We start from the raw sequence: 27,219 nt of genomic DNA, 5'->3' as shown, positions 1-27,219 counted from the left end.
TACATGCAGCGATCTCCTACACAGTATGAGGACGAGGGATCGCTACTGTTATTGCTCGTCCTCATACAAATCATTGCTTCTGCTCAGCAGATTGCTATTTAGACTGCGATTTGCTGCCCAAGAACGATGATTGAGGTATCTGCACCTCCGATCATTTCACCCAATGAATGAGCATTTTTCTCGTTCATTGGGTAATCTGTGGCACTTTTACATGGGTCAATTATCGAGAATGTGCGTTCATAGGAACATTCATTCCCAATAATCAGCCTGAAATTTGGGCCATCTAAATCCACCTTAGCTGTGTAAATCATACTTTTTACTTTCACTTTGTGCTGGTCATCTAATAAACCTTATCTCTAAATTACTAAAAGGTCATAAACACTTAAGCCATTTAAGCCATCATATCAGTAAGATAAAAATTGAGCTATATTGAGTGTTTATAAGGCCAGAGATCAGAGGTAAGGAGCTGTCAACTTCCTGCCTGATGGAACAGAGTGAACATTTTTTATGCTGCTACTAGTGAAACTCAAGGCTGCACAAAGACAGTGGTTCAAAATTTTTAATAAAGACCAATTAAAAAATGATTTTTTTAGCTTAAAATGAGTACAATGCAGTAATAAAGCAAAATTGCCCCCAAAGGTGTACATAGCCTTTAAGTCCTGAGAAATCCCTTTAAAATATTAAGGTGCTTCTGGCTTACAGCTATAAGCTCTTGTTAGTTTATTTACCGTATGTCTTATACATAGAATTTATTCCTTGACATACATCAGTAATAGTGAATATATTGGGAATTAGACTGTTGCAATGTAATTCCTGAGGTCAGATCTTACAGATCAAACTGTATGAAAATGTGACAAGATTACATATGGTCATCAGTACACAGCCTAACACTGCATGATGTTTCTCACGATGCTCTCTATTTTTGATGAATTAAAGAGTTTGTCCAGCAGTATTCATTTATATAGCTCCAAGTGGCTTAAAGATAAAAAAGAGAAGCTATACATACCATTCTGATCCCTCGTTGCTGCCATTCGGACACTGTTTAGGTCCCTGCTGCTCTTCACTTCCTGGTTCTGTCATTGAAGCGCAGCGGGGACCAGATCAGGGTTGGAATGGCAGTGGTGGGTGTTGTTGAGGGTAAGTATTTTCAAGCCATTGTGAGCTATATACACAAAAATGAATGCTAGACAACCCATTTAACTGTTTTCATTTATCACAGTTATATTAAATGGAATGTTTGGCTTTGTCCATGGACATTAATTATTGGACCAATATTTTATTTGTCCTAGAGTGGAAGATATGTTTGAAGACATAAAGGATGTCCGAGATTATGTCAAATCTATAGATAATTTACTTCACCATCTAGATGATCACATTGGAAACTTGCAGGACCTTTCAGGTCTGACATTGGACTCTGTGAAAAGTTTAACCGCACAGAAAGCCATGGAATCCAAAAAAAGGCATAGCATGATGTCCTGTGATTTAAGTCTCTCAAACCAAACCACTGATGATGGACTTGGACAATCAAGCACATGGAAGAAGAGCCAAAGCAGCCAAAAGTGGGCTCATTCCTTATCATATCCTGGTCTTGAAAAGTATATTAAAACTTCCAGTTCCCTGCAAAATGTCAGTGAGTCCAATTTTCATCCTGTACACAATTCTTTGTTTTACATATCTGATCATCCAGAATTCCAGCATGGAGAGGTCTATGAAGAGAAAAAAATAGATTATGTCAAACACAAATCTCTAAAAAGCAGGCCTCATGTAACACATGAAACATCAACTCAAAATGTCTTACAAGTGCAGGTTCCAGAAATTGTTCCAGTGGTTCAGTCGAAAAAGGGCCTGTTACAAGTTGTACCAAAAGCTCTGGAATCGGCCACTTCAAAAATACTTGGGAAGACATGCAAAGAGGAAGGTTTTGTTAATTTTACATTTACTGATGATGACAACAAGGCGATTCATGAAAATGGCATCGGGGATGGTTGTCCATATTTTAAATCATCTTCTGACCTGAAAGCTAAGGCATCTGAACAGCTATCAGAGGAAGTGTCACCACATGATTACAGCCATGAAGCTATTGTAAAAAAAGGGAAAGGTCAACACAGTAACAATAATAGTCTCACTGGAGTATTTAAGAAATTATGGAAACCATCCAAAAGCCCAGGTAATATTAATTTTCTTGTCTGCCCTCTTTCGGTATTAATATCATATTTTGTGACTATCTTATGGCATTCATCATCTTAATATTGATCATTTTGTTATGAAGAAATAACTATAGGAAGTGGTTTTAACTTTTTGCCTTTCCCTAATTTTGTTGAGTTCATGCTGTTCTAGCCTGCTGCATTAACCACAGTGACCAGATAATTGTACTAAGTAGGTTAGAGAAAAAGCTTGTTGTACAGTCACAAATAAGCAGCGGAACCCTTATCCAGGAGTAGGTTCAGTCTCCTTAAAACAGTCAATCCACAAGCAATTTCAGGGACCGCGCTTGATATCAGCAGGTTTAAACCGCCTCCGGACCGCCTAACGCAGGATCGCGGTCCGGAGGCGGCAGCTGCAGGCAGAGTGACGCATTGCACGAGACGCGAGATGACGCGCTCAGCCGGCCCGCACATGCGCATCGCGGGCCGGCATTTATTCCAGGGGGGTCGCGTCATCAGCTTGCCAGCCAATGATCGTGGCTGGCAAGCTGATGATTTTTAAAAAATCCAATCAAGAAGCCAGTTAACACATCATATTAGTAAATATGATGTGTTAAATGGCTTCCCTGCTCCTCTGCTGGTCCTTTTGGTCGGTTGGATCCAGCAGAGGAGCAGGCTTCACAGTGAGTAGCACCAAACACTACACTTTAGCCCCAGATCACCCCCTGCACCCCAATTAACCCTTTGATCACCCCTTTGATCGCCCCTGTCAATCACTAGTGAAAGGAAAAAAGTGATCAGTGTAAACTGTCACTTTGTTTTTCACTGGTATTGACCGTTAGGTTTTAGGGATAGTTTAGGCCCCTTGGTTAGGTAGTTTAGCGATCGGTTAGCGCCCAGCCCACCGCACCGCAGTCACTTATTCGCTGATTAGCGTATCGCTAATCAGCATTTGTACTTTTATAGTATCTGTAAGTGATCAAAACTGATCACAGTCAGATCTATAATTGTATTAGTGTCACCTTAGTTCGCCCTCCACCCAAAACGCAGTGTTTGCCCGATCAGGCCTGATCGGTCGCCCACACGTGCGTTCACCCACGCCCGCCCCGCCGCAGTGACAAAATATTTTTTTTTTTGATCACTGCACATTCACTTTACACGCGCTGCGGCGATAAAAAAAATCAGTTTTGATATTTTTTATCAACCGCAGCGGCCTCCGGTACTTCGCTAGCCTCCCATTTGTAAGACAGGCTTGCTTTTTTTCTTGGGTAGTCTCAGGGAATAACCCCTAAATTTAGTTGCCCAAATGTCAAACAAGGGGTATTCTTCTGAAGAGGCCTACAGGCTTCTGACCCAGTCGGATGAGGAATGGGAACCCTCATCTGACGAATCTAGCGGGTCAGAATATGAACCTGTAGAAAGCAGTGGCAGTCTGACTCAAAGTTCGGACGAGGAGGTTGAGGTCCCTGATAGCACCAGGCGTACCCGGCCCCGTGTCGCTAGACCACAGGTTGCGCAGGATCCGCTTCAAGGGCAGCAGAGTGGGGCTGGCGCTGTCGGATTACGTGGTGAGGCATACACCAGCAGCGCAGCCCTCCCTGGACCTAGTACCAGCACTGCCGTACAACATGGTGAAGTGGCGAGCACCAGAAGGGCAGTTGAAGCTGGTACGGTGGCACGTGCAGTAGTTACCCCGTCGCAGCCACCGCACAGACAGGCCCGTAGACCCCCTAGAATCCCTGAGGTGCTGGCAAATCCTGATTGGCAGTCCCCAACTTCAGCCGCACCTGTAGTTCCCCCTTTCACCGCCCAGTCTGGAGTTCGGGTTGAGACAGCTCAGATCGGTTCGGCCCTGGGATTTTTTGAGCTGTTCTTGACTGCGGAGCTCTTGGACATAGTCGTGGCAGAAACAAATCAGTATGCCACACAATTTATAACCGCCAACCCGGGAAGCTATTATGCCCAGCCTTTCCGGTGGAAACCAGTCCAAGTTTCCGAAATTAAAACTTTTCTGGGCCTTCTCCTCAACATGGGTCTAACCAAAAAGCATGAATTGCGGTCATATTGGTCCACGAACCCAATTCATCACATGCCCATGTTCTCTGCTGCTATGTCCAGGGCACGATTTGAGGCCATCCTGCGTTTCCTGCACTTTAGCGACAACACCACCTCCCGTCCCAGAGGCCACCCAGCTTTTGACCGGCTCCACAAAATTCGGCCCCTCATAGACCATTTCAACCTGAAATTTGCAGATTTGTATACCCCAGAGCAAAACATCTGCGTAGACGAGTCCCTAATACATTTTACCGGGCGCCTTGGCTTCAAACAATACATCCCAAGCAAGCGCGCCCGGTATGGGGTCAAATTGTATAAGCTCTGTGAAAGGGCCACAGGCTATACCCACAAATTTCGGATCTATGAGGGAAAAGATCAGACCCTGGAGCCGGTCGGTTGCCCTGACTACCTGGGGAGCAGTGGGAAGACAGTCTGGGACTTGGTGTCACCCTTATTCGGCAAGGGGTACCATCTTTATGTGGACAATTTCTACACAAGTGTGGCCCTCTTCAGGCATTTGTTTCTAGAACAGATTGGCTGCTGTGGCACCGCGCGAACTAGTCGCGCGGGCTTCCCCCAACGGCTCGTTACCACCCGTCTTGCAAGGGGGGAGAGGGCTGCCTTGTGTAACGAAGAACTGCTCGCGGTGAAATGGAGAGACAAGCGTGACGTTTACATGCTCTCCTCCATTCACGCAGACACGACAATCCAAATTGAGCGAGCAACCCGTGTCATTGAAAAGCCCCTCTCAGTCCACGACTATAACCTTCACATGGGAGGGGTGGACTTCAATGACCAGATGTTGTCTCCGTATTTAGTTTCCCGCAGAACCAGACGCTGGTATAAGAAGGTGTCTGTATATTTAATTCAATTGGCTCTGTATAATAGTTTTGTTCTCTACAGTAAGGCTGGGAGAACAGGATCCTTCCTCAAATTTCAGGAAGAGATCATCGAGAACCTCCTGTACCCAGGAGGTTCCGTGGCCCCATCCACCAGTGTAGTTAGCCGTCTACACGAGCGACATTTCCCCAATGTCGTTGCCGGTACCTCAACCCAACCGTCACCCCGAAAAAGATGTCGTGTCTGTAGCAGGAGTGGAATAAGGCGTGACACCCGCTATTTCTGTCCTGACTGCCCTGACCACCCTGCCCTATGCTTAGGGGAGTGTTTCCGGAAGTACCACACACAGGTACACCTAGCATAGGGATCACATCTCACCAGGACAGGCACACAGGGCTATTAGGGCCCATTCACACAGAGCTGCTGCAAACCTCTCCTTTCACCTGGGACAAAGTGCATAACGCACTTCGCCACATCTTTGGGCGATTTGCGCTTTGCACATTGTCCCATGGGGAAGGAGAGGTTTGTCCTATAAAGGTAAAAAAAAATAAAAAATCACCAGTAAGCAAAAAGGTTAATGTTCAGTTCAAAAGTTAAAGTTTATATGTTCTGTTCAAAAGTTAATAAAATTATTGCGTTGCGGCCTGGTTTTTTTCTTTTGTTTTTTTTTTACCTTCCAGGTGGACCAACCGATCGACTAGCTGCAGCACTGATGTGCATTCTGACAGAAGCATTGCGCTGCTGTCAGATTACACACAAGTCGGTGTATGCGGCGCTGCAAGACGAGATTTCTCCTCTGCAGTAAAAGATACGTTTGCCGAGGCATATGAGCTGAGGAGGAGGCGGTGTTCATATGCTTTGGCAAACACTTTGTATATAAAAAAAAATAAAAAATCCCGGCAATGATTTATTCATCCACATCGATTGATGTGAATGGAGAAATCTGGTTTGCCAGGGCATACGAGCTAAGTGGGTATGGATGTTGGGCGGAGCTCCTATGTCCTGGCAGACGCCTTTCCCCTCCTTTTTTTTTTGGGCAGAGATTTTTTCATCCACATTGATCGATGCGAATGAAGAAATCTGTGCCGTTCATTTTTTTCTTTCAGCCCAGAGGCTGAACGGAAAAAAAAAATCTCATTACCTGTATGCTCAATATAAGGAGAATAGCAGAAACTCCTAATGCTGGCCATACATGTAATGATTGCGGAGACCCTCAAATGCCAGGGCAGTACAAACACCCCACAAATGACCCCATTTTGGAAAGAAGACACCCCAAGGTATTCGCTGAGGGGCATATTGAGTCCATGAAAGATTGAAATTTTTGTCCCAAGTTAGCGGAAAGTGAGACTTTGTGAGAAAAAACTAAAAAAAATCAATTTCCGCTAACTTATGCCCAAAAAAAAAAATTTCTATGAACTCGCCAGGCCCCTCATTGAATACCTTGGGGTGTCTTCTTTCCAAAGTGGGGTCACATGTGGGGTATTTATACTGCCCTGGCTTTTTAGGGGCCCTAAAGCGTGAGAAGAAGTCTGGGATCCAAATGTCTAAAAATGCCCTCCTAAAAGGAATTTGGGCACCTTTGCGCATCTAGGCTGCAAAAAAGTGTCACACATGTGGTATCGCCGTACTCAGGAGAAGTTGGGGAATGTGTTTTGGGGTGTCATTTTACATATACCCATGCTGGGTGAGATAAATATCTTGGTCAAATGCCAACTTTGTATAAAAAAATTGGAAAAGTTGTCTTTTGCCAAGATATTTCTCTCACCCAGCATGGGTATATGTAAAATGACACCCCAAAACACATTCCCCAACTTCTCCTGAGTACGGCGATACCAGATGTGTGACACTTTATTGCAGCCTAGGTGGGCAAAGGGCACACATTCCAAAGAGCACCTTTCGGATTTCACCGGTCATTTTTTACAGATTTTGATTGCAAACTACTTCTCACGCATATGGGCCCCTAAAATGCCAGGGCAGTATAACTACCCACAAGTGACCCCATTTTGGAAAGAAGACACCCCAAGGTATTTTGTGATGGGCATAGTGAGTTCATGGAAGTTTTTATTTTTTGTCACAAGTTAGTGGAATATGAGACTTTGTAAGAAAAAAATAAATAAATAATCATCATTTTCCGCTAACTTGTGACAAAAAATAAAAAGTTCTATGAACTCACTATGCCCATCAGCGAATACCTTAGGGTGTCTACTTTCCGAAATGGGGTCATTTGTGGGGGTTTTCTACTGTCTGGGCATTGTAGAACCTCAGGAAACATGACAGGTGCTCAGAAAGTCAGAGCTGCTTCAAAAAGCGGAAATTCACATTTTTGTACCATAGTTTGTAAACGCTATAACTTTTACCCAAACCATTTTTTTTTTGCCCAAACATTTTTTTTTATCAAAGACATGTAGAACAATAAATTTAGCGAAAAATGTATATATGGATGTCGGTTTTTTTTTGCAAAATTTTACAACTGAAAGTGAAAAATGTCATTTTTTTGCAAAAAATCGTTAAATTTCGATTAATAACAAAAAAAGTAAAAATGTCAGCAGCAATGAAATACCACCAAATGAAAGCTCTATTAGTGAGAAGAAAAGGAGGTAAAATTCATTTGGGTGGTAAGTTGCATGACCGAGCAATAAACGGTGAAAGTAGTGTAGTGCAGAAGTGTAAAAAGTGGCCTGGTCATTAAGGGGGTTTCAGCTAGGGGGGGTTGAAGTGGTTAAGACACAGTGCAGACTCGACACTTGATCCAACAGATGGTTGTTCACATTCCACTCTTATGGACCTCTCCTGCAGCGTCTTGCCACCAACCGAAACTTTCAATACATAGCACCAATACCTTCACAAAGAAAAGAAGCACATGGTGCAATACCCAAGTGGTAAAGTAAGTATACAATTTATTGTACTTACAAAATTCAAGGAGCAAAAAGCATTTCATAAAAACGCGCCCGACCCGGGTTTCGCCTTAGGCTTCGTCAGGGGTTTAGGGAATGAACTCCCTCAGAACAGGTGTTATATATCCTTCCATGATTGCTCCGGGACAGCATCCCACCCCTGTAACATCCGGAGGGAGGTAACATATGTTAAATCAGGAATACTTAAAAAAAATCACTTTTACAAAAATGTCAACTATAATGATACCCTAAAACCAATACATTCCCAGTACAATAGCCACATGCTATTCGCATGGACAGTATAAAAGTATTAGAAAAATAATTTTTTTTTTAAATGTATCAACATCGAAACAGAAGGAGTGTAAAATAAAATGTAACCTTTCATGTGAAACAGCGGGGGTTATCTACTTCCTAGAGTGCCCCTGTAAAACACAATATATTGGACGTACCTTAAGAAAACTCAAAACCTGTATTGCTGAACATATCCGAAACATTAAGAATGGTCTGGAGACTCACTGTGTTTCAGCTCATTTTAAAAAAGTGCACCCAAAAAATCCCACTGGTTTAAAATTCTGTGCTGTTGAATTGGTGCGTAGACATTGGAGAGGGGGTGATCCCGTAAAACAAAAGAGAAGCAGAGTGGATATATGAGATGGGCACCCTCCTACCACATGGCCTTAACATTGAATGGGATATTAAGGCAGCCTGTATCATAAGTGCAGGTTGCGTAGTTTGTGAAAAAAATGTATAAAAAAGAAAAAAATATATATATATTTTTTCCTAATACTTTTATACTGTCCATGTGAATAGCACGTGGATATTGTACTGGAAATGTATTGGTTTTAGGGTATCATTATATGTGACATTTTTGGAAAAGTGTTTTTTTTTTTTTTATATTCCTGATTTAACATATGTTACCTCCCTCCTGATGTTACGGGGGCCGGGTGCTGTCCCGGAGCAATCATGGAAGGATATATAACACCTGTTCTGAGGGAGTTCATTGCCTCAGCTCCTGACGAAGCATAAGGCGAAACCCAGGTCGGGCGCGTTTTTATGAAATGCTTTTTACTCCTTGAATTTTGTAAGTACAATAAATTGTGTACTTACTTTACCACTTGGGTATTGCGCCATGTGCTACTAAGCAGGATGTTCAAATATGCAGTTTACATACCTTTTAGGACATACCAGCTTTTTCCCTAGAACATTTCTAGGACATGTCTACTTTTCCCCCCACAAACTTCTTAGAGAGAATTCTATGTTTAATGTACGTAGTACTAGAAACACACTACTGTCTGCCAAAATTCCAGAACTCCTTTAAAGATGATGCTGGTGATTATAATTCATGATTATATTATTTTTTTTTTTTTTTTATATATAGGAGGCGAGGTTCCTGCAGTAAAACAGACATTTTCAGAGGTAAAGGAAATTTTTATTTTTTATATATAAGTCTGACTGCAGTAAATATCAGGTTATTGACCCAGTAACTCCTGCTTTTTCCTCAAATAAGACTTTACTGTCTGATAAAGACTTGATACCAATGAGATAATTCTCAAGCATAGTATGTGGCCTCTGATAACCTCTGATATAGTCTTACAGTAATTGTCAGCTGCCATATCCAGAGAAATCCAGTCTTTATTCACAGACAACTTCAGATTTTTTTTTACCACCTCAATAGATTAACTACAGTACTCCGTTCTTACTTTTGAGAAGCTGCGGACATTAACATACAGTACTTGGTCATCTTATATTGGGCTAAGAAACAATAAAAACATACAAAATTGCAACAACAAAAAAAGAAGAAAAAATCTACATTTTTAGAGTCTCAGTCTCCAAGTTAAAAAACCGTGTTCATGGAAAATGCCCAATTTTGTTAGTGCTGACCAATCCGTAAAATCTGCATACAGACTCTGTATTTAAATTCAGTTTCTATCCCGCTATGAGAAATGTAGTAGTATGTGCTCTTCTGAGCCAGGCGTGTGAGAATCCCATGATAACCCAAGGATAATATTTCTCTCGTCTCTCAGTCACAGCCATGTCATAAGGATGAGGACAATCTCCGAAGATCCCACTCATTCACAGAATTAACACAATCACCTTCTTCACCGACGGCCAATGGCCAGTGTATGTAATGTATTCCATAAAATGATATGAGTGAATGCTTTATGTAGACATTCCACATATGTTTTCTGCAGGCTCTCAGCAGTCTGTTGACCACCTTACATGTTTTTTATAAAGGGTATATTCATCTTTTAACATCATTTTACAGTTCATATATAGACATATATATGGCCTTATGCATGCAGCCATTCGGTGTGCTATACATGTATACACAGTTCTGTAGTAAGAAGCTCAATGGTATTGATCACATGCGGGCTCTACATGTTTCTTTTTTTATGTTACAATTTGCTGCCTTCAGAGAAGGTCCCTATGAAATTAATTTCAAATATGATTTTTTTTTATCTCATAATAGATATGCAATTCATTAAAAAAAAACTATTGATGTTAACGTGTCACGGCTGTGTCATGGTATTGTTGTTGTTCGCCGTGACATGCTGGCTGCCAAAGTGTTGTTATTGCAGCATGTTTTAGCTTCCTCCTTTCCCCTGGTTTCTTTCCCTGTCTTGTACTGGTGGGGTTAACTACCTGGCTGGGTGGACCACTAGGGGTTTATATTGCCTGTGGCTTTCAGGATGGAGTCAGTTATACTCCAGCCTTTGTTTGGGCTGGAGCTATGTTCTTTTCCTGGGTGTTCCATCTACCCAGTCCTTGAGGGTCACCTAGTGGGACATCGATGTCTCTCCGATATCTTCCTGTTTTCTCCTTCCCTTCACTATGCTTTTTGTGGTATGGTGTTGTTTATTTATGGGTGGGTGTTGTGATGTCTTGTTTGGTGTTCCATGTATGGTCTGTCTATGGTGTATGCTCAGTCCTGCATGGATGCTAGACATCTCCCTGTGTATCTGTGCCTTTGGTGAGAGGGCCCCAGGGTTCCCCGGAGGGGGAACAACAAGTCAGTGAGCAGCTCTGCCGGGGGCCGCCATGCACCCTGTCCGCATGGGGGTCCAGGCAGTTACTGGTATGCTGGATTCCGTGTTTGTTGTTTTGTGCTGTGTCCTGTTTGGTGTTCGGGTTCCAGTCGCTTTTGTTGCGGCAGGTAAGTGCTTGTTGTTCTGGGCTTTTACCTGCCGATCCAGTGGCTGTTCTCTGTCTTTCCCTTTCCTCGCAACTAGGTCGGTGGAGACTCCTGTTCATCTGTGTCCTGGAAGAACAGGTCGTCTCAGCCCTATCTCTATTCCAGGGATCGTTAGGGTTAGTAGGGCCCTAGGTTCTTGTGTATGAGCCCTCCTACCATCTGGGTCCGCTCATACGGCTAGGAGTCAGGGCGTGGATTAGGGTGGCATTAGGAGGTGACCTGTTCCCTGTCCTTGATGTCTAGGCCTAGTTGTTGTCCCCCTTTCCTCCACGGTGTTTGATGGAGAGTTTCCCCTACTCCCCACTGTGACAGAAGGTGTCCATAGCTTGTAAAACAAATGTATTAATTAATTAATAAAGGGTTGGACACCTCTACCTTATACCTTATTTGGACACACAGTCCATGTTGTGCCACAGTAAACTCACATGGGGTCATGTATTAAGACCAGCATTTTAGACACTTTTCCTAATAAACCTGCACGGGTGCTTGATGTGCCTAAGTTATGTAGAGGTGCCGGCCTCTACCCAACTTAGGTGCATCCACCGCTGGCTTAAATCTACACCAGCTCCCTCCCTGGTATAGATTTAGATAATTTTCTACACCTAAAACAGGCGTAGTAGTAAAATGATAAGAGACATGCTGACCGCCCAGCCCATTTCCCCACCCCCACCCACCCCCTTTCTTAGAACTGGCGTACATGGCATGGATGGGGAAGAAGTTGCACATTCTGCCACAAATCCCATTTTGGAACAGAATCTGCGACAGATATATGCCAATTTTTGGCATATATCTATTCATAATACATAAAGATATGAAAAGATGTATGAAGCAGTAATGCAGTAGACCCTGCGGACCACAGCTCCAACACAGGGTAAAAGTACTACTCCAAATAGGAATGTAATATATTATTTTCCAGACCCCATTTTACATAAGCCAATCCCACAGAAAGGGAAAATACTACCAATACATAAAGTTACAATGTATTAAACATAATTCACATGAAGAAATGCCATAAAGTAATGTCACTCATGACAAACAACACATCATGGCCATAAATACCTGTTAGGGTAGCGTAGAGGTAAATCAGACCTGTGTGGAGCTCACCCCGACACGTGTTTCGCCTTGCTTTCTCAAGTACTACTTCTATTGGGAGTAGTACTTTTACCGTGTGTTACCTGTGTTTGAGCTGTGGTCCGCAGCGTCTACTGCAGGCATGTCCAAACTGCGGCCCTCCAGCTGTTGCAAAACTACAACTCCCAGCATGCCCTACCTAATAGCTGTAAGCTATCCAGGCATGCTGGGAGTTGTAGTTTTGCAACAGCTGGAGGGCCGCAGTTTGGACATGCCTGGTCTACTGCATTACCACTTCATACATCTTTTCATATCTTTAGGTATTGTTTATAATAGTGTAATTCAATAAAATATGCTTTTATATTGCATGTGTGTTTTTTGTTTCTTGGTGATACTTTGTATGCTACACACTGTCTTTCATCTTATTGATGACTATATAGGTTGTATATATCTATTCATAAATGACCCCCATAGATTACCTGAGCTGCTTGTCAAAAGGCCTTGGGCTGCCATCCACATGCTATGTAAACCGAACACCACCTCGACCACCTCTTCCATGGGAAGCTGAATAAATCCTTCATCAGTAAGCTCCCTCTTGTGGCATGTGAAAACTGAGCCCTGAACTCTATAAAGATTTATTATGGAATTAATTTACCAGAACTGTAAAGGGAAGATTCCTTACCTGTTTCTCGGTGTTGGCTCCCCGCTCCTTCTAATCCTGGGCTGCAATGATCCACTGTTCTCCGTCAGTGAAAACATCCAGTTTGACATTGCCTGCAACCAATCACTGGCCGTGGCAGTGACCAGATCCCCTTAGGTCATGACAAATGGTCAGAGGGAGCAGGGAGAATCAGGTCTCCACTGTGGCCAGTGATTGGCTGTGGCAATGTCAAACCGGATGTTTACAGCAAGGCCCTGGAGGAGAAGGAGCAGGAAGCAGGTAAGTAAGCTTCCCTTTAGAGGTTTGCCAAAACCACCCCATTCTTGCACAAGCCCTTAAGCATTAGGATCAATCCTGAAATAGCTATAGGGTCCTTATAGCTTACTGCTTTTTCGTAATCTTGAAATAGGGACAAATTTACATTTTTTGTAAATATAGTAACAATACTCTGCTTCATTTCTCTCCTATGTAGTTGATCTGGATGGTAGATCTATTTCATGTGAAGACCTGCACCAGATCGACTCTACAGCAGCATTACTAAAGGTCTGTGTGGTGCCTCGATGTCTATATACAACATGACAGCATCTTTTTAGTTTCTTGTACTTTATATGCTACCATGCTGATATCATTTGAATGTTTTTTTTGTTTGTTTTTTTAAACAGGAGGCAATATAACAGTCGATTCTCTTCAGGTCGCAAGTTGTAGTTTACCTACTCTGTTTTGTGAAGCACAGAGAGTATTTAACTAGATGCGAAACAGAATACAGTGCATAACTGACTGCCAAAGAGTAAAATGTCATTGATGCAACATGTAATTTCGTTTTTGACATTTTAGTTATTATGCACCAGAGTCAGTAATTTACTGTGACGGGTCATACTTACAGGCTCATTAATTTGAAAGATGTCTGTTACTCCTGTCCTGTATAGCAATGTTCTGTGTCCTTTACCCCAGTGAGTATTTTTGTGTTTAATTCATTTTGGCAGATTTATTAATCTTGTCCTAAATATAGATGGTAATAAAACTAGACAAGACAGACAGAAACTGCACCAAATGTACTTGTGTGTGCTGTTTGATAGAGTTGGTGCATCTATTAGACACCTATCTCTTTCTTATGGCTGGCTTACTTTACGCCAATATTTTGAGCCAATAATGGTGCATGCTATTAATAAATCTGGCACATTTTTTTCCCTCCACATGGCCATGCCCTCTTTTCTAGAGATTTTTCAAAAACTGTTCAACGAGACAAACATTTTTTGACACTATCTGAGCCACAATTTTGGCGCATTTTGCTTACTAAATGTCACCTGTTATATCTAGTTTATTACTTAGGTTCTCCATTTTTATTTTAGGTCTGTTCCAAAAGAAGGCTTCACAAGTAAGACATTTTCCAGTAACTATATATGTCCTCTGAATAGTTTTGAGTGAATAGTCTGTCAATGAGTCATTTATGAGGATCTAGTGAAGTGCGTGCCAAGTACACTTGGTGCGATATCAAAGTTAAATGACAATTTAAAGAGGCCAATGGTGATGTCCCTTTTGAAGGGTGTAAACTGCTGCCTTCTGTTCACATTAAACCTCTCTTGTGGATATTGCTGAGTGCTTGAATATTTTAATGTACAGTAGTTGGGGAAAGACCCGATACTGTAGTTCTCTTGTACAATGAACATTGTGAGATGAGAGTACAAAGTCATCATTAATGCATAGTTTATTACCTGAAGTATTTGTCTTCCTACTACTGTTCTTGATGATCGACCAGGAAATATTGATGCTGGACATGCTGATGCTATGCTAATATTGATGCTATGACAAGTTGGAATGCATTTCAAGGTCTTCTAAACTCTTCCTTGAGAAGAAGATACTCTCATGGTTTTTAAAACACTACAGGGTGGGCCATTTATATGGATACACCTTAATAAAATGGGAATGGTTGGTGATATTAACTTCCTGTTTGTGGCACATTAGTATATGTGAGGGGGGAAACTTTTTTTTTTTTTTTTTTTTTTTTAAATCATATTTTATTGTTTTCATACACAAAATCACAACAATAACAAAACAAAACCATATTACTCCATAGACAAACAATGGTCATCAAGTTAAACACATACATGTGCACATTAGATATTGCAAATATCTTACTGTAAATTGCGTCGGATGTCAGTCATAGAAACCCGAAAAATACAGACATAAAAGGACAAGCCTTATAATGTTTAGCAACATGTCCTGTAGCCGTATAAACAGCTGGCCCATGTGCCCAACCAGTCGCCTGCTGGCTGCCCCTCTACAATTAACCCACCGCCTGAAATATGTTCCTTCTCCCTCATGACTTCACTCTAACGCCCAGCATCGAATTCTACCGACCGTAGCGGTCCCTGTACCAATCTGCCCATTTACCCCAAGTCAATATAAATTTGTCATGTGATAGAGACTCCCAACTTGTCAACTCCTCCAATTGGCATATCTCCTGTACTTTATTTACCCACTCCCGTAGACTTGGAACATTCTTTGAGAGCCAATATTTGGGTATGAGCAATTTGCTGCGGAAATAAGGTGCGCAGATAGCGAGTGTTTGGCAAGAGTGTAATTACAGTCAGGCAAATTCAGGAGAGCCACCAGTGGGGTGATAGGAGAACTGATCCTACAAATGTCTTGGACTATTTTAGATATCTCGTCCCAATATACTGAAATAATAGGGCAAGTCCACCATATGTGGTACATGGTGCCCTTGTCGACGCCACACCTCCAGCATTCCGCTGAATATGTAGGGGATATAGAGTGCATTACTGCTGGTGTTTTATACCACCTGGTTATTATCTTGTAGGAGTTTTCCTGCAGTTTAAGACATCTCGATTGTCCGTGTGAATGGGATAAAATTCTACTTACAATTCTTCGCTCAAGGGTTGCCCCAGCTCCTCCCCCCATTTTTCTATAAACCCGGGTTTAGTATCCACGCCGAACTCTAGGATTTTCCCGTAAAGTAGTGATATCAAGCCCTTCTTACCCGCAGTCTGGTTCCACACCGCATCATACCAAGTGGGAGTATAATTGTTTTGCGTGGTGGACAAGTATAGCTGCAATACCATTTGAGCTGGTAGTATTGTGGTGTAGTCCAAGGAATATGCTTGAATCGAGCTTTTAAGGCCGGCACCTCCGGGACTTGTCGGCCCGCAATCACATCTCCAATGGCTGCATCACCCAAGGAGGCCCACAAACCCATATCGTCCCGGAATTCCATGTTCAACAAGTATGGTAGGTACTTAATAGGTGTTAAAGGTGACATGGCTGTGGAACTGCCCAATTGTCTACTCAAGGTGCGCCAACAATCCAACACCCCCTTTAATGATGTAGGTATCTTAGAGTGGTGCTGTGTAGAACCACCTGTGTCCCATAACAGCGCTAATGTCCTTGACCCTAGCACTATCCTAGCAATTAGGCATCCCAATTTATGAACCTTGGGGCTGATTAACTCCGAATGCAATCTCATTTGAATAGCCTTATAATAACAACTGATATCAGGTAAGCTAAAGCCCCCTTTGGATCTAGGGAGAATCAGTCTCTGGTAGGCGAGTCTGGGTCTAGCTTGATTCCATATGAATGCTGAAAAAGTTTTCCTGATCTGTGTTAAAAAGTGATGGGGTAAATGCACTGGCAACGCCTGCATCAAATATAGTAATTTGGGGAGTACGTATGTTTTGAGAACGTTCTTCCTCCCCATCCAAGTCAGGAAAGGAATTTTCAGCTCTTTCAGTTGAATTCTAATATCAGCTAAGAGTCGGGGATAGTTCTGGAGAAAAGTTTATCCGGGTCTTTGGTAATGTTTACCCCCAAATATTTGATGTGGTCACTTTCCCATTGGAAGGGATAACCCTTTTTGAGTTGGGCTATTGTCGTCTGAGGTGTGTTAATTCCCAGAGCCACACATTTGGCCAGGTTTATTTTAAAATTGGATACGAACCCAAAGTCATCTAATTGCTTCAACAAAGCAGGGAATGCTACTATCGGGTCTGGAAGTAAAAGGAGCATATCATCCGCGAATGCGGCTATAGTGTGAGACTGGGTCCCAATCTTTAGTCCCTGTATGTCCTTATCTTGCCTAATGGCCTGTAATAGGGTTTCCAAACAAAGAATGAAGAGGGTGGGGGAGAGTGGACAACCCTGTCGAGTCCCATTGCGTATGTCAAAATGAGACGTGAGAGCACCATTGATACGAATTCTGGCCGTGGGGCAGGAGTACAAGGACAGCACAGCGGTTACAAATAGAGGGGGAAACCCAAATTTGCGTAAGGTAGCTTCCATAAAGTGCCAATCAACTCTGTCGAATGCCTTTTCGGCATCAGTACTCAACAGTGTAAGCTTCTGACCATGACTCAAAGCATACTGCTGTGCTAGTATTACCCGAAATGTGCTGTCCCTGCACTCCCTCCCCCCCACAAACCCGGACTGTTCTGGTGAGACCAGGCCTCCCAACCAAGTTGCTATGCGATACGCCAAAATCTTTGCCCATAGCTTGATGTCTGCGTTGAGCAAGGATATCGGGCGATAACTAGATGGGAGAGTTAGGTCCTTCCCAGGTTTAGGCAGGACAGTAATGTGAGCCTCTAATGACTGTTTGGGGAGAGGAGACCCATTCATCAAGGAGTTGAACATAGAGACCAGGTGAGGGCCCAATATAGTGAAAAACTTTTTATAATAAGCAATAGTCAGGCCATCTGGTCCCGGACTCTTGCCTTTAGGGGTCGATTTTAGGGCTTTCTGAACCTCCTCCAAGGTCACCGGAGCCACTAGGGCCTCCTTGCCTGTGTCTGACAGAGCTGGTAAGTTAAGTTTTTGCAAGAATGAGGCCGTCTTGTCCTGTCGGTCCCTGTGTACTGCCCCAGAATCTCCCTTCCGTAAATCATACAAGTCCTGATAGTACTCAATGAATACCTTAGAAATAACATTGCTGTCCGTGGAAATATGGCCATCTACTGCCTTCATTTGTTTAATATAGGCCTGTTCTTCTCTCTTTTTTATCATCGCCGTCATAACCTTACTGCCTCTATTGCCATGTATATAATGTTTATGTTTGGCCCGTAAGTATGCTCTGGCCGCCCTAACGTTTAGTACCGACTTTAGTTCTTGCCGGAGTGAGACAAGCTGATCAAACTCTTTTTCCGCTAGTGATCTTTTATGTGTCTTTTCTATCTGAGATATTCGCGTTAAAAGTTCCACTATGCGTTTATTCCTTTCTTTCTTAATATGTGTGCCCAATGCAATGAATTCTCCCCGTATTACCGCCTTGTGTGCCTCCCAGGAGATAGCTGGTGACGTAGCCGTGCCGACATTTAACTCAAAATAATCTTGCAATTTTTTCGCAATCGACTCCACATGAGCTTGTGTGTCAAGTATTGTGTGATTAAGTCTCCAAGACCACTCTCTGCCAACTAGCTCAGGAAGCTGAATGGCACACAGCACCATTGCGTGATCCGACACTGTTATATTGTCTATTTTAGCGGATTTCACTAGTGGCAAACTAGTCTCAGGGAACATAAGATAATCCAATCTCTGATACGACTTGTGCGGATTAGAGTAGAATGTATAATCCCTATCAACCCCATGGATAGATCGCCAGACGTCTACTAATTGTAGCGCTTTCAACCGCACCTGTAAGGTTTTTAGGGCCCTAAAAGAGATTGCCGACCTCTGGGTTGAGGAATCCAATAGGGGGTTTAAAGTCACATTGAAATCACCGCCCATTAAAATCTTGCCAATTGCAAAAGCCGAGATTTTATCTAGTGTCTCCAGCAGCCACTGTACGGTACCAACGTTTGGGCATATAAGTTGCAAAGTGTAAACTTAGAGTGGCCTATCTCACAATTTAGAAGTAAATAACGACCTGCTGGGTCAAGTAGCTGTGAGTGCAAGACAAAAGGGACGCTTTTCCGCACACCTATGCTGACCCCTTTGGACGCATTCCTATCTGAGCATGCGTGGTACCAATAATGAAAGTTAGAATTACTTAGGTTAGGAATATAACTAGTAGTAAAATGGGTCTCTTGCAGCATAATAATATCAACCAGTGCTGACTTAATAGACCTAAAAACCCTACTTCTCTTCACTGGGCCCTTACAGCCGTGGACATTGAATGTCGCTATATTAACCTCCAACGGCGCCATTTATGCACTGCGTTGGATAAGACATCAAGCTTAGACTGAGCAAGACCAAGTATGGAGTGTGAAACATAATAAACTTCAAACTTATGATAACAAAGCATAGTGAAAAAATACCAACGTTGGTATTAATGGATCAGAGTCCTGGGTAGGACTCAGTACCCGGGGGGTGGTAATATGTAACAAAAACATATCCTGATCGGCCTAGATCCTTCTGATATACCCGCTAACGTCAGTGCTAGCCCCGGCATAGATAATTCCTAGCACCATATCTCAGTGACACTAGCAGTGCTATTGATATACATAAAATTAAACTGACCAGATTCTGCAGAGTACCAAAGCACGTCCCACATCATAATACCGCAGGAAAACCATATGCTAGAGAAGGATAGGGTAAAGAAAAATAAAACATCAAACAGTAAAGATAGTACTTCCCTGTTAAGCACATAAGGGAAGCAATCAGTCCTCCAGTGTGTGTGAGCACATGTCCTAGGTAGCTGCCAGAGAATCACATGTCCATGCCTCTATCAGCTGCCCTCTTATTCCTTCCGCTCCTTTGCTGCTTTGGCTTCATCCATGGGGTGACTGCTGGTAGAGGTGGCAGCTCCTCTTCTGTAGGGACAGGCAACCAGGAGGGGATCTCCACAGGGGTGATGTCCACCATTTCCCAGAAGGGGACCAAGTCTGCCGGCGCTCTCACGGTAAATCGGCGGTTTCCAGCAGTGATTAAGATACCAAATGGAAAGAGCCACCGGTATGGGAATTTCGAAGCCCGCAGGAGATCCGTTAATGGCTTCATCAGTCTCCGCTTCTGAAGGGTAGACGCTGCCAGGTCTTGATAAATCTGTACACTTCTTCCTTGCAGTGTCACCTCCTTTGATTCCCTAGCTTTTTGCAGCAATTCTTCTGTGTCCCTGTAGCTCAATAAGCCACAGATGATGTCTCTAGGGTTCTCTGAGGTGCCTGGCTTGGGTCTCAATGCACGATGAACCCTTTCTACAATAATGGACTGAGCTCTCTCCTGCCCCAACAGTGAGGTGAATAATGCGTTCATTACAAGCTCCAAGTCCTCTTTGTCAGCAGCCTCAGGTAGGCCCCGAATCCTGATGTTACGGCGGCGGCTTCTATTTTCCTGATCCTCCATTTGAAACAACAGGGTGTTCATGGCTCTGGTGTGGGATCCCAGCGCGTCTTTGACCGCCGTATTAAAAGTGAGCATGGCGTCCTGCACTTGTTCTAAAGACTCCACTCTGTCCCCAATATGGCGGACATCTGTCTTTATGGCAGTTAGATCCGCTGCGATGGGTGCCAGAGCTCTTTGCAGCGCTTGCTCTATAAAGTCCCTAGTGAGCGCCGCACCGCCCGTCTCTGCTTGAGACCCGCTCACCTCGCTTGCTTCTTCCTGCAGGGTCTCGGGACTCGATGCTTCACAGGAGCCTCCTTCAGTTTGCCGCTTAGGCGCCATCTTAGGTGGTCGCGCCGGGACCTGAGGTGCCGATTTCTGAAGGTATCTCTCCATGTCTGACTGATGCGGTGAGTCCTTTCTTTGTTCTGCGGCGGCTCTAGTCTGTTCCTTAGACTGAATCTTCATCTTTATGTGTCGGGTATCGCTATTACAGGGCTCAGTTAGGATCCAGTGGCGGGAGCTCCGCTCTCAAGCAGCCGCCATCTAGCTCGGTCAGGCCACGCCCCCCGGGGGAAACTTTTCAAGATGGGTGGTGACCATGGCGGCCATTTTGAAGTCGGACATTTTGAATCCAACTTTTGTTATTTTAATAGGAAGATGGTCATGTGACACATCAAACTTATTGGGAATTTCACAAGAAAAACAACGGTGTGCTTGGTTTTAACGTAACTTTATTCTTTCATGAGTTATTTACACGTTTCTGACCACTTATAAAATGTGTTCAATGTGCTGCCCATTGTGTTGGATTGTCAATGCAACCCTCTTCTCCCACTCTTCACACACTGATAGCAACACCGCAGGAGAAATGCTAGCACAGGCTTCCAGTATCCGTAGTTTCAGGTGCTGCACATCTCGTATCTTCACAGTTGTTTTTCTTGTGAAATTCCCAATAAGTTTGATGTGTCACATGACCCTCTTCCTATTAAAAAAACAAAAGTTGGATTCAAAATGGCCAACTTCAAAATGGCCACCATGGCCACCACCCATCTTGAAAAGTTTCCCCCCTCACATATACTAATGTGCCACAAACAGGAAGTTAATATCAGCAACCATTCCCATTTTATTAAGGTGTATCCATATAAATGGCCCACCCTGTAGTATGAGATGCTGGACCTTTGAATATGGATAGCAACATTCCTAACTAGACAACCCTATGAGGGAACTCACTTCCTAAAGATTTGTACAGCAATCATTGAACTTAAATGGGTTTCTCTTAGATTGGTGAGATTTTGACCACTGAGATTCCATTGATTGCAAGAGCAGGGAACTCTCAGTCAGGAGGATCAACTTTATGGGAGATACATTAAGAGCTGAGTGATCATTTTCAACTTGTTCCAATTATTAAATGATCAAAGGGGTTATACTCAAAGTTAATGATGACTTATCCATCATCGGGGTTCAAATTTAGGGCATCCCTGCTTATCAGCTGTTTCAAGTTGCCGTTGCACTCACCCGAGTTCTGGTGAGTGATGCAGGCTCCCGGCAGCTTTCCAAGGACAGCGCAACATATCGTATAGTGGCAGTGCTTGGTATTACTGCTCGGCCTCATTGACTTGAATGGGACTGAGCTGCAACTAGGCCAAGTGACCAATGTACAGTATTGTCACTGGTCTAGTAAGAGGCTTCAGTGCTCAAGGTCTCTTCCAGCAGCTGATTGTGAGGGTCCCGGACATCGCAACCCTGCAGATCTGATACTGATTACTTATATTGAGGATAAAACACAAATAACTTTTCCTGGATAACCCCTTTAAAATGTATTATTATTTATTATTAAAGTGACATTCATTCCATCGTGCATTATTAAAGTGACATTCATTCCATGGTGCTGTACATACGAAAAAGGGTGCACATACATAAAATTTAAAACAGTTACAATAAGCATGAGCAAGATGAGTTACAAACTGGTACATGGGATGGGGAAAGCATACAGTAGGTGAAGATAGAAGTTAGTCATATCGGCAGCGGGGTTGCTGTAAGTTGTAGGCTTGTCTGCAGATGTGGGTTTTAGGGTTTCTTTTGAAGATGTCCATATAAGTGAGAGTCTGATGTGTTGGGGTAGTGAGTTCCAGAGTATGGGGGGATGCACAGTAGAAATCTTAGAAGCGATCGCTGGAAGAGCAGATAAGTTGAGAGTAGAGAAGGAGATCTTTTGAAGATTGGAGATTGTGTGTGTGAGAAGGTACCGGGAGATCAGGTCACAGGTGTATGCGGACAGGTTGTGGATGTCCTTGTATGTCATGGTTAGTATTTTGTTCTCGATTTTCTGGGCAGTGGGGAGCCAGTGAAGGGATTGGTAGAGAGAAGAGACAGAAGAGTAATGGATGAAAAGGTGGATTAGTTGGGCAGCAGAGTTGAGGGTAGATTGGAGGGGTGCGAGAATGGTAGATGGGAGACCACAGAGGAGGAAGTTACAGAAATCTAGGTGGGAGATGAGGGCATGTACAAACATTTTAGAAGATTCTGGGTTGAGGAATGTGTGGTTCGAGAGATATTTTTGAGTTGAATTTGGCAGTTGATGGAAAGGGCTTGGATGTGTGGTTTGAAGGACAAAGCTGAATCAAAGATTACCCCAATGCAGTGGACTTGCTTGACCGGGGAGATTATGCACCCATTAACTGTGATAGATAGATCTGTTGAGTGGGTTGAGTGAGATAGGGGAAATATAAATTCTGTTTTCTCCTTATTAAAGGGAACCTGTCACCTCTACTATGCTACCCTTACTGAGCGTTTCTAAATGTTCATTGTGTTACCCTAAACATATAAATTACACTTAATTTCATTTGCAGACGAATTCAATAAGTATTATGCATTTTTGTACTTCCTGCCTTTTATGCAAATTAACATAAACGAGTCATATCTTACTTGTGTGACCAGAGAAGAGTCATATTTTCAAGCTCTGACTCATCTCAGGTTAATTTGCATATGTATCAAATCGTTTTTATTACACAATAAAAGCACACAGAGCTATGGGGACTGGGTATTGCGGATGTGCTAGCGGACATCTAGCAACCCATGTCCTCAGCTCTAAACACAAAATCACAATGACAGGTTCCCTTTAAGTTTTAGAAAGGAAGAGGAGAAGAAGTAGGATATAGAAGATAGGCATTGTTGGATTCTGGATAGTAGGGACGTGATATCTGGACCAGAGACGTACATTTGCATGTTGTCAGCATAGAAGTGATATTGAAAGCCATAGGACTCTATGAGCAGTTTCAGGCCAATTGTGTAGATTGAGAAGAGCAGGGATCCTAGGACAGTGCCTTAAGGGACATCAACGGAGAGGGGACAAGACGAGGCAGTGCTGTGTGAGTGGGAATCACACAATGTCCAGTCTGTAAGGTATTAGGCAGGGGAGTAGCTAAAGGCTCATGGGCCCTGGTGCAAGAGTTCAGCTTGGGGCCCCCCTTCCCTTGTTGGCAAGGGGCAGGGGAGCACATAATCCTTCCTGCAGCCAGAAGCAAACATTGAAAGGGCACCCCCTCAATTTAAATTCTTGACCTAACCCCTTCCCTCCAGCCAGAGGTGTAAATTGACCAGCATGCACTTTCTATAATGCCAGTGTCTTATGTGGCACAAGAGTTTTTGGGCACCCTCAGGCTCCTAGGCCCGGTAAAGACTGCTACCTCTGCACCCCCTATAGCTACGCCCCTGGTATTAGGTGATCCAGGAGAGAGCCCAGTCAGTGACACTAAGAGATAAGAGATTTTGCAACAGAAGGGAGTGGTCAACTGTGTCAAAAGCAGAGGATAGACTAAGGAGGAGGAGGACAAAGTAATGTTGTTTGGCTTTGGCAGTTAGCAGATCATTGGTAACTTTGGTGAGGGCAATCTCAGTTGAGTGGTGGTGTGGAAAGCCAAATTGTAGCCAAAGAGGGAACAGGAAGAGAAGTGGGAGGGCAGTTGAAGGTGGACATGCTGTTCAAGTTGCTTAGAGGCATATAGCATATGGGGTGATATTACAAATTATTTTATAAAGCTCAAAAATATATTTAGCCATTTCCGAAGAAATATAAGATGGACAGAAACTGGGTGTAAACCTCTGTATGGTAACCTACTAGAGCAGGGATGCTCAACCTGCGGCCCTCCAGCTGTTGTAAAACTACAACTCCTGCCATGCCCTGCTGTAGGCTGATAGCTGTAGGCTGTCCAGGCATGTTGTAGTTTTGCAACATCTGGAGGGCCGCAGGTTGGGCATGCCTGCCCTAGAGGATGGCTCAGGGACACAGGATGGTTTTTATTGAACATCAGTTTACTCAAATTTTGGCAATGTGCATGCAGAGGTGCACCTAGCCTTTCTGCTGCCAGAGGCAAAAACTGAAATGGCGTCCCCCCTCCCCAATGCCAATTTCTTAACCTAACCCCTTCCTTTCAGCCCATGGCCCTTCGGCTGCCTCCCTCTTGCCCCTACCTGGTGCTGCCTCAGCTGGTCTCATTGGTGGTGCACCCCTGTGTTCATGCAGTTACATTTTCTCATAGAGGGAACAAACCTATTGGTTACACAATATTGTGGCACAGAGCTTGGTGGTTACACACACAGAATTGTGAGGCATGGGGCTTCTTGGTTACTACTAGCAACAGAACAGTCTCCAGATGCTGTTTGACACTGGTGGTTGCCAACATTAACAGAGTGGTCTGTATACACCACAGGAGATTGACACGCAGCTGCACAATCTTAGTACTTTCCACAGGGCAACTGTACCAGGTGGACTGGTAGGGTCACAATGTCTGAGTACAATTCCCACCAAGGTATGAGGCTTAGGCCTACCATGTTAAGGTCTCCAGGCTGGAAGTGGTCCACAAATGATACTCAGATCTATGATGTAGGTAGTGGTCCTTCACTGGCCTATTTGATCTCAGCATCTCTACCTCTCTCAGCAGGCCTAGATCCTCCTCACTGCTCCCCTAACTACAGTTGGAACTCAAAAGCTGCATTTAAATGCATTCCTTCCTGACAATCGGTGTTTGTCAGAAAGGAATGTTTGTCGCTCGTCACCACAGTATGAGAACGAGCGATAGCTGCTGTTATCGCTCGTCCCCAGCAAAATCATTGTTCCTGGGCAGCAGAGTGCTGTTTAGACAGCATGCTCCGCTGCCCCGGAAAGATGATTCAATTGTCCACACCTCACATGATTTCACCAGACCTCAACCAAACTTGGTGCTTTCCACTATAGTCATTTAAAATTCAGTACCTGAAAATAAATGTGCATTAGGCTTCATGTACCATCCCTTGTCCAGGACAACTTTTATAAAATGGCATAACAAAGCGTACGTAACATAACATGGCAAACATAACAATATGGCGGTTACCAGTTACTTCATTAAAGTTTACATTTGAAAGAGGGGGTGGTAAGTGATCCAGCAGTCCTCATTGGGGCATGCTCTTACACATATTTCCAAGTATTCGAAAATAAATTGACAAGTAATAATACAGGTGGAGAGGAGATGCTTTGCTAGATAGATATGGATCAGTATTTTCATATTCTTCAATTTGCGCAAAACAGGCAAGAATGTTGAAAATTTTATATTGGAAATAATTGGACCAAATTTTGTTTTTTTCAGAGTTTGGATGCAATTTTAAACCATCCATGGATACAACGTTCTATTATTCTGGTAAACATTGTTTGAGGTGAATGGTATTGAATTTAACAAATATTACTTCAAAGCTAGTGTTAATAACAGGACTTATGTCTTCTGCAGCCATTGAAAGAAACAACTTGTATCGACTTTCTATGAGTATTCCCTTCACCCCTCTTCCTCCAGTCGGTAAGTGGACAATTCAACTATGTCAGAGATTTTTAAAGGGGTTGCCTAAGAATAGAAAAAAATCCCCACAAGTGCCACTCTAAATCCTATACCCTTTTATGAGGAATGATATTTAATATTTACCACTTATTACAGGAGATCTGGTCACGGTGTATCGTCTGGAGGAGAGTTCTCCCAGCATCCTAAATAACAGCATGTCCTCCTGGTCACACAATGGCTTCTATGCTACAATAGAGGTTCTTAGTAAAAAAGAGATGGGAGGAGGAATAAGACGGGCTGTGAAAGTGGCGTGTACTTGGTCTCAGAATGATATCCTTAAGGCAGGACACCTGTACATCATCAAGTCCTTCCTTCCCGCAGTGGTAAATACCTGGTCAGAGGTTTACAAGGAAGAAACGGTGATCCAGCTATGCCTCAGAGTGAGTATACTAAAGGGAATCATCATGATTTTGGATTATTATCTTCCAAACAACACAAGTAGTACTGCAGATAAGGAGTCCAGTTCCCTATTTTTTATTTTATTATATTTTATTCCCTATATTTTTTTTACTACCCCCTGTTCTCCTGCTGTCAGCACTCAAGCTGTGTTGAAACACAATCCGGACAACTGTGCTGCTCTAACATAATGGAGAGAACTCCTGTGCGCAGGGGCGGATTGGCCATAGACCCTACAGGGAAATTTCCCAGTGGGCCGATGCCTAGGAGGTCCACCCAAACTCTCCTCACGGCTGCCAGCCGGTTACTTAATGAGCTTATTCCCTCTTATGCCCCTGGCCAGCAACCGCAGGTGCCCGCATGAATTCAACTGTATTGACGTCCTCAGGACAGCGATACAGTTGAATACTGTGGTGCAGGTGGCAGAATTTTCTGCTGCACTGTGGTATTTGGTTCAGCTAGGGCGGTATATAGCCCTGCACTATGGTATTGCTGGCCCTGCCTACTTCGATCGTCCCTGCCTACATATGTTGGGAAAAAACAATCAAAGATGAGAGGGTCACTCAATGTACAAAAACACATGTAGAAACAAAGTAATCGCAAAATTCCATGATAAAGTAACTAAGGCATAAGAGCAGCAAAATATCATGAGCACATAGCAGATACTGACCGCACACAAAACACCACCAGTCCACTCTCCAACGCGCGTTTCACGTTAGCTTTTTCAAGGGGGTACTGTACTGTGCTTTGAGTCCCTATGAGAAAGCAGAGCAATCACAGCAATGTATTTCACCATAGTTTTGAGCACTGACAGGGGGAGAATGGGGAGCAG

At 43.4% G+C, this 27,219-nt stretch overlaps 1 protein-coding gene across 1 annotated transcript in view; it reads left to right on the top strand.

Moving 5' to 3' along the window:
- LOC122925724 (transient receptor potential cation channel subfamily M member 7-like) overlaps positions 1-27,219 on the top strand; it is a 204,020-nt gene that overhangs the window by 163,461 nt on the left and 13,340 nt on the right. Inside the window, 7 exon segments of the mRNA XM_044277070.1 lie at positions 1,290-2,167; positions 2,338-2,437; positions 13,521-13,559; positions 14,208-14,233; positions 25,749-25,799; positions 25,887-25,952; positions 26,088-26,371. Of these exon segments, the coding sequence (XP_044133005.1) occupies positions 1,290-2,167; positions 2,338-2,437; positions 13,521-13,559; positions 14,208-14,233; positions 25,749-25,799; positions 25,887-25,952; positions 26,088-26,371 (1,444 nt within the window).

The sequence above is a fragment of the Bufo gargarizans genome, chromosome 2 (genome assembly GCF_014858855.1).
Source record: "Bufo gargarizans isolate SCDJY-AF-19 chromosome 2, ASM1485885v1, whole genome shotgun sequence".
NCBI classification, from domain to species: domain Eukaryota; kingdom Metazoa; phylum Chordata; class Amphibia; order Anura; family Bufonidae; genus Bufo; species Bufo gargarizans.
Note: the sequence above shows the minus strand (reverse complement) of the source record. Positions and strands in the feature narration are given on the sequence as shown.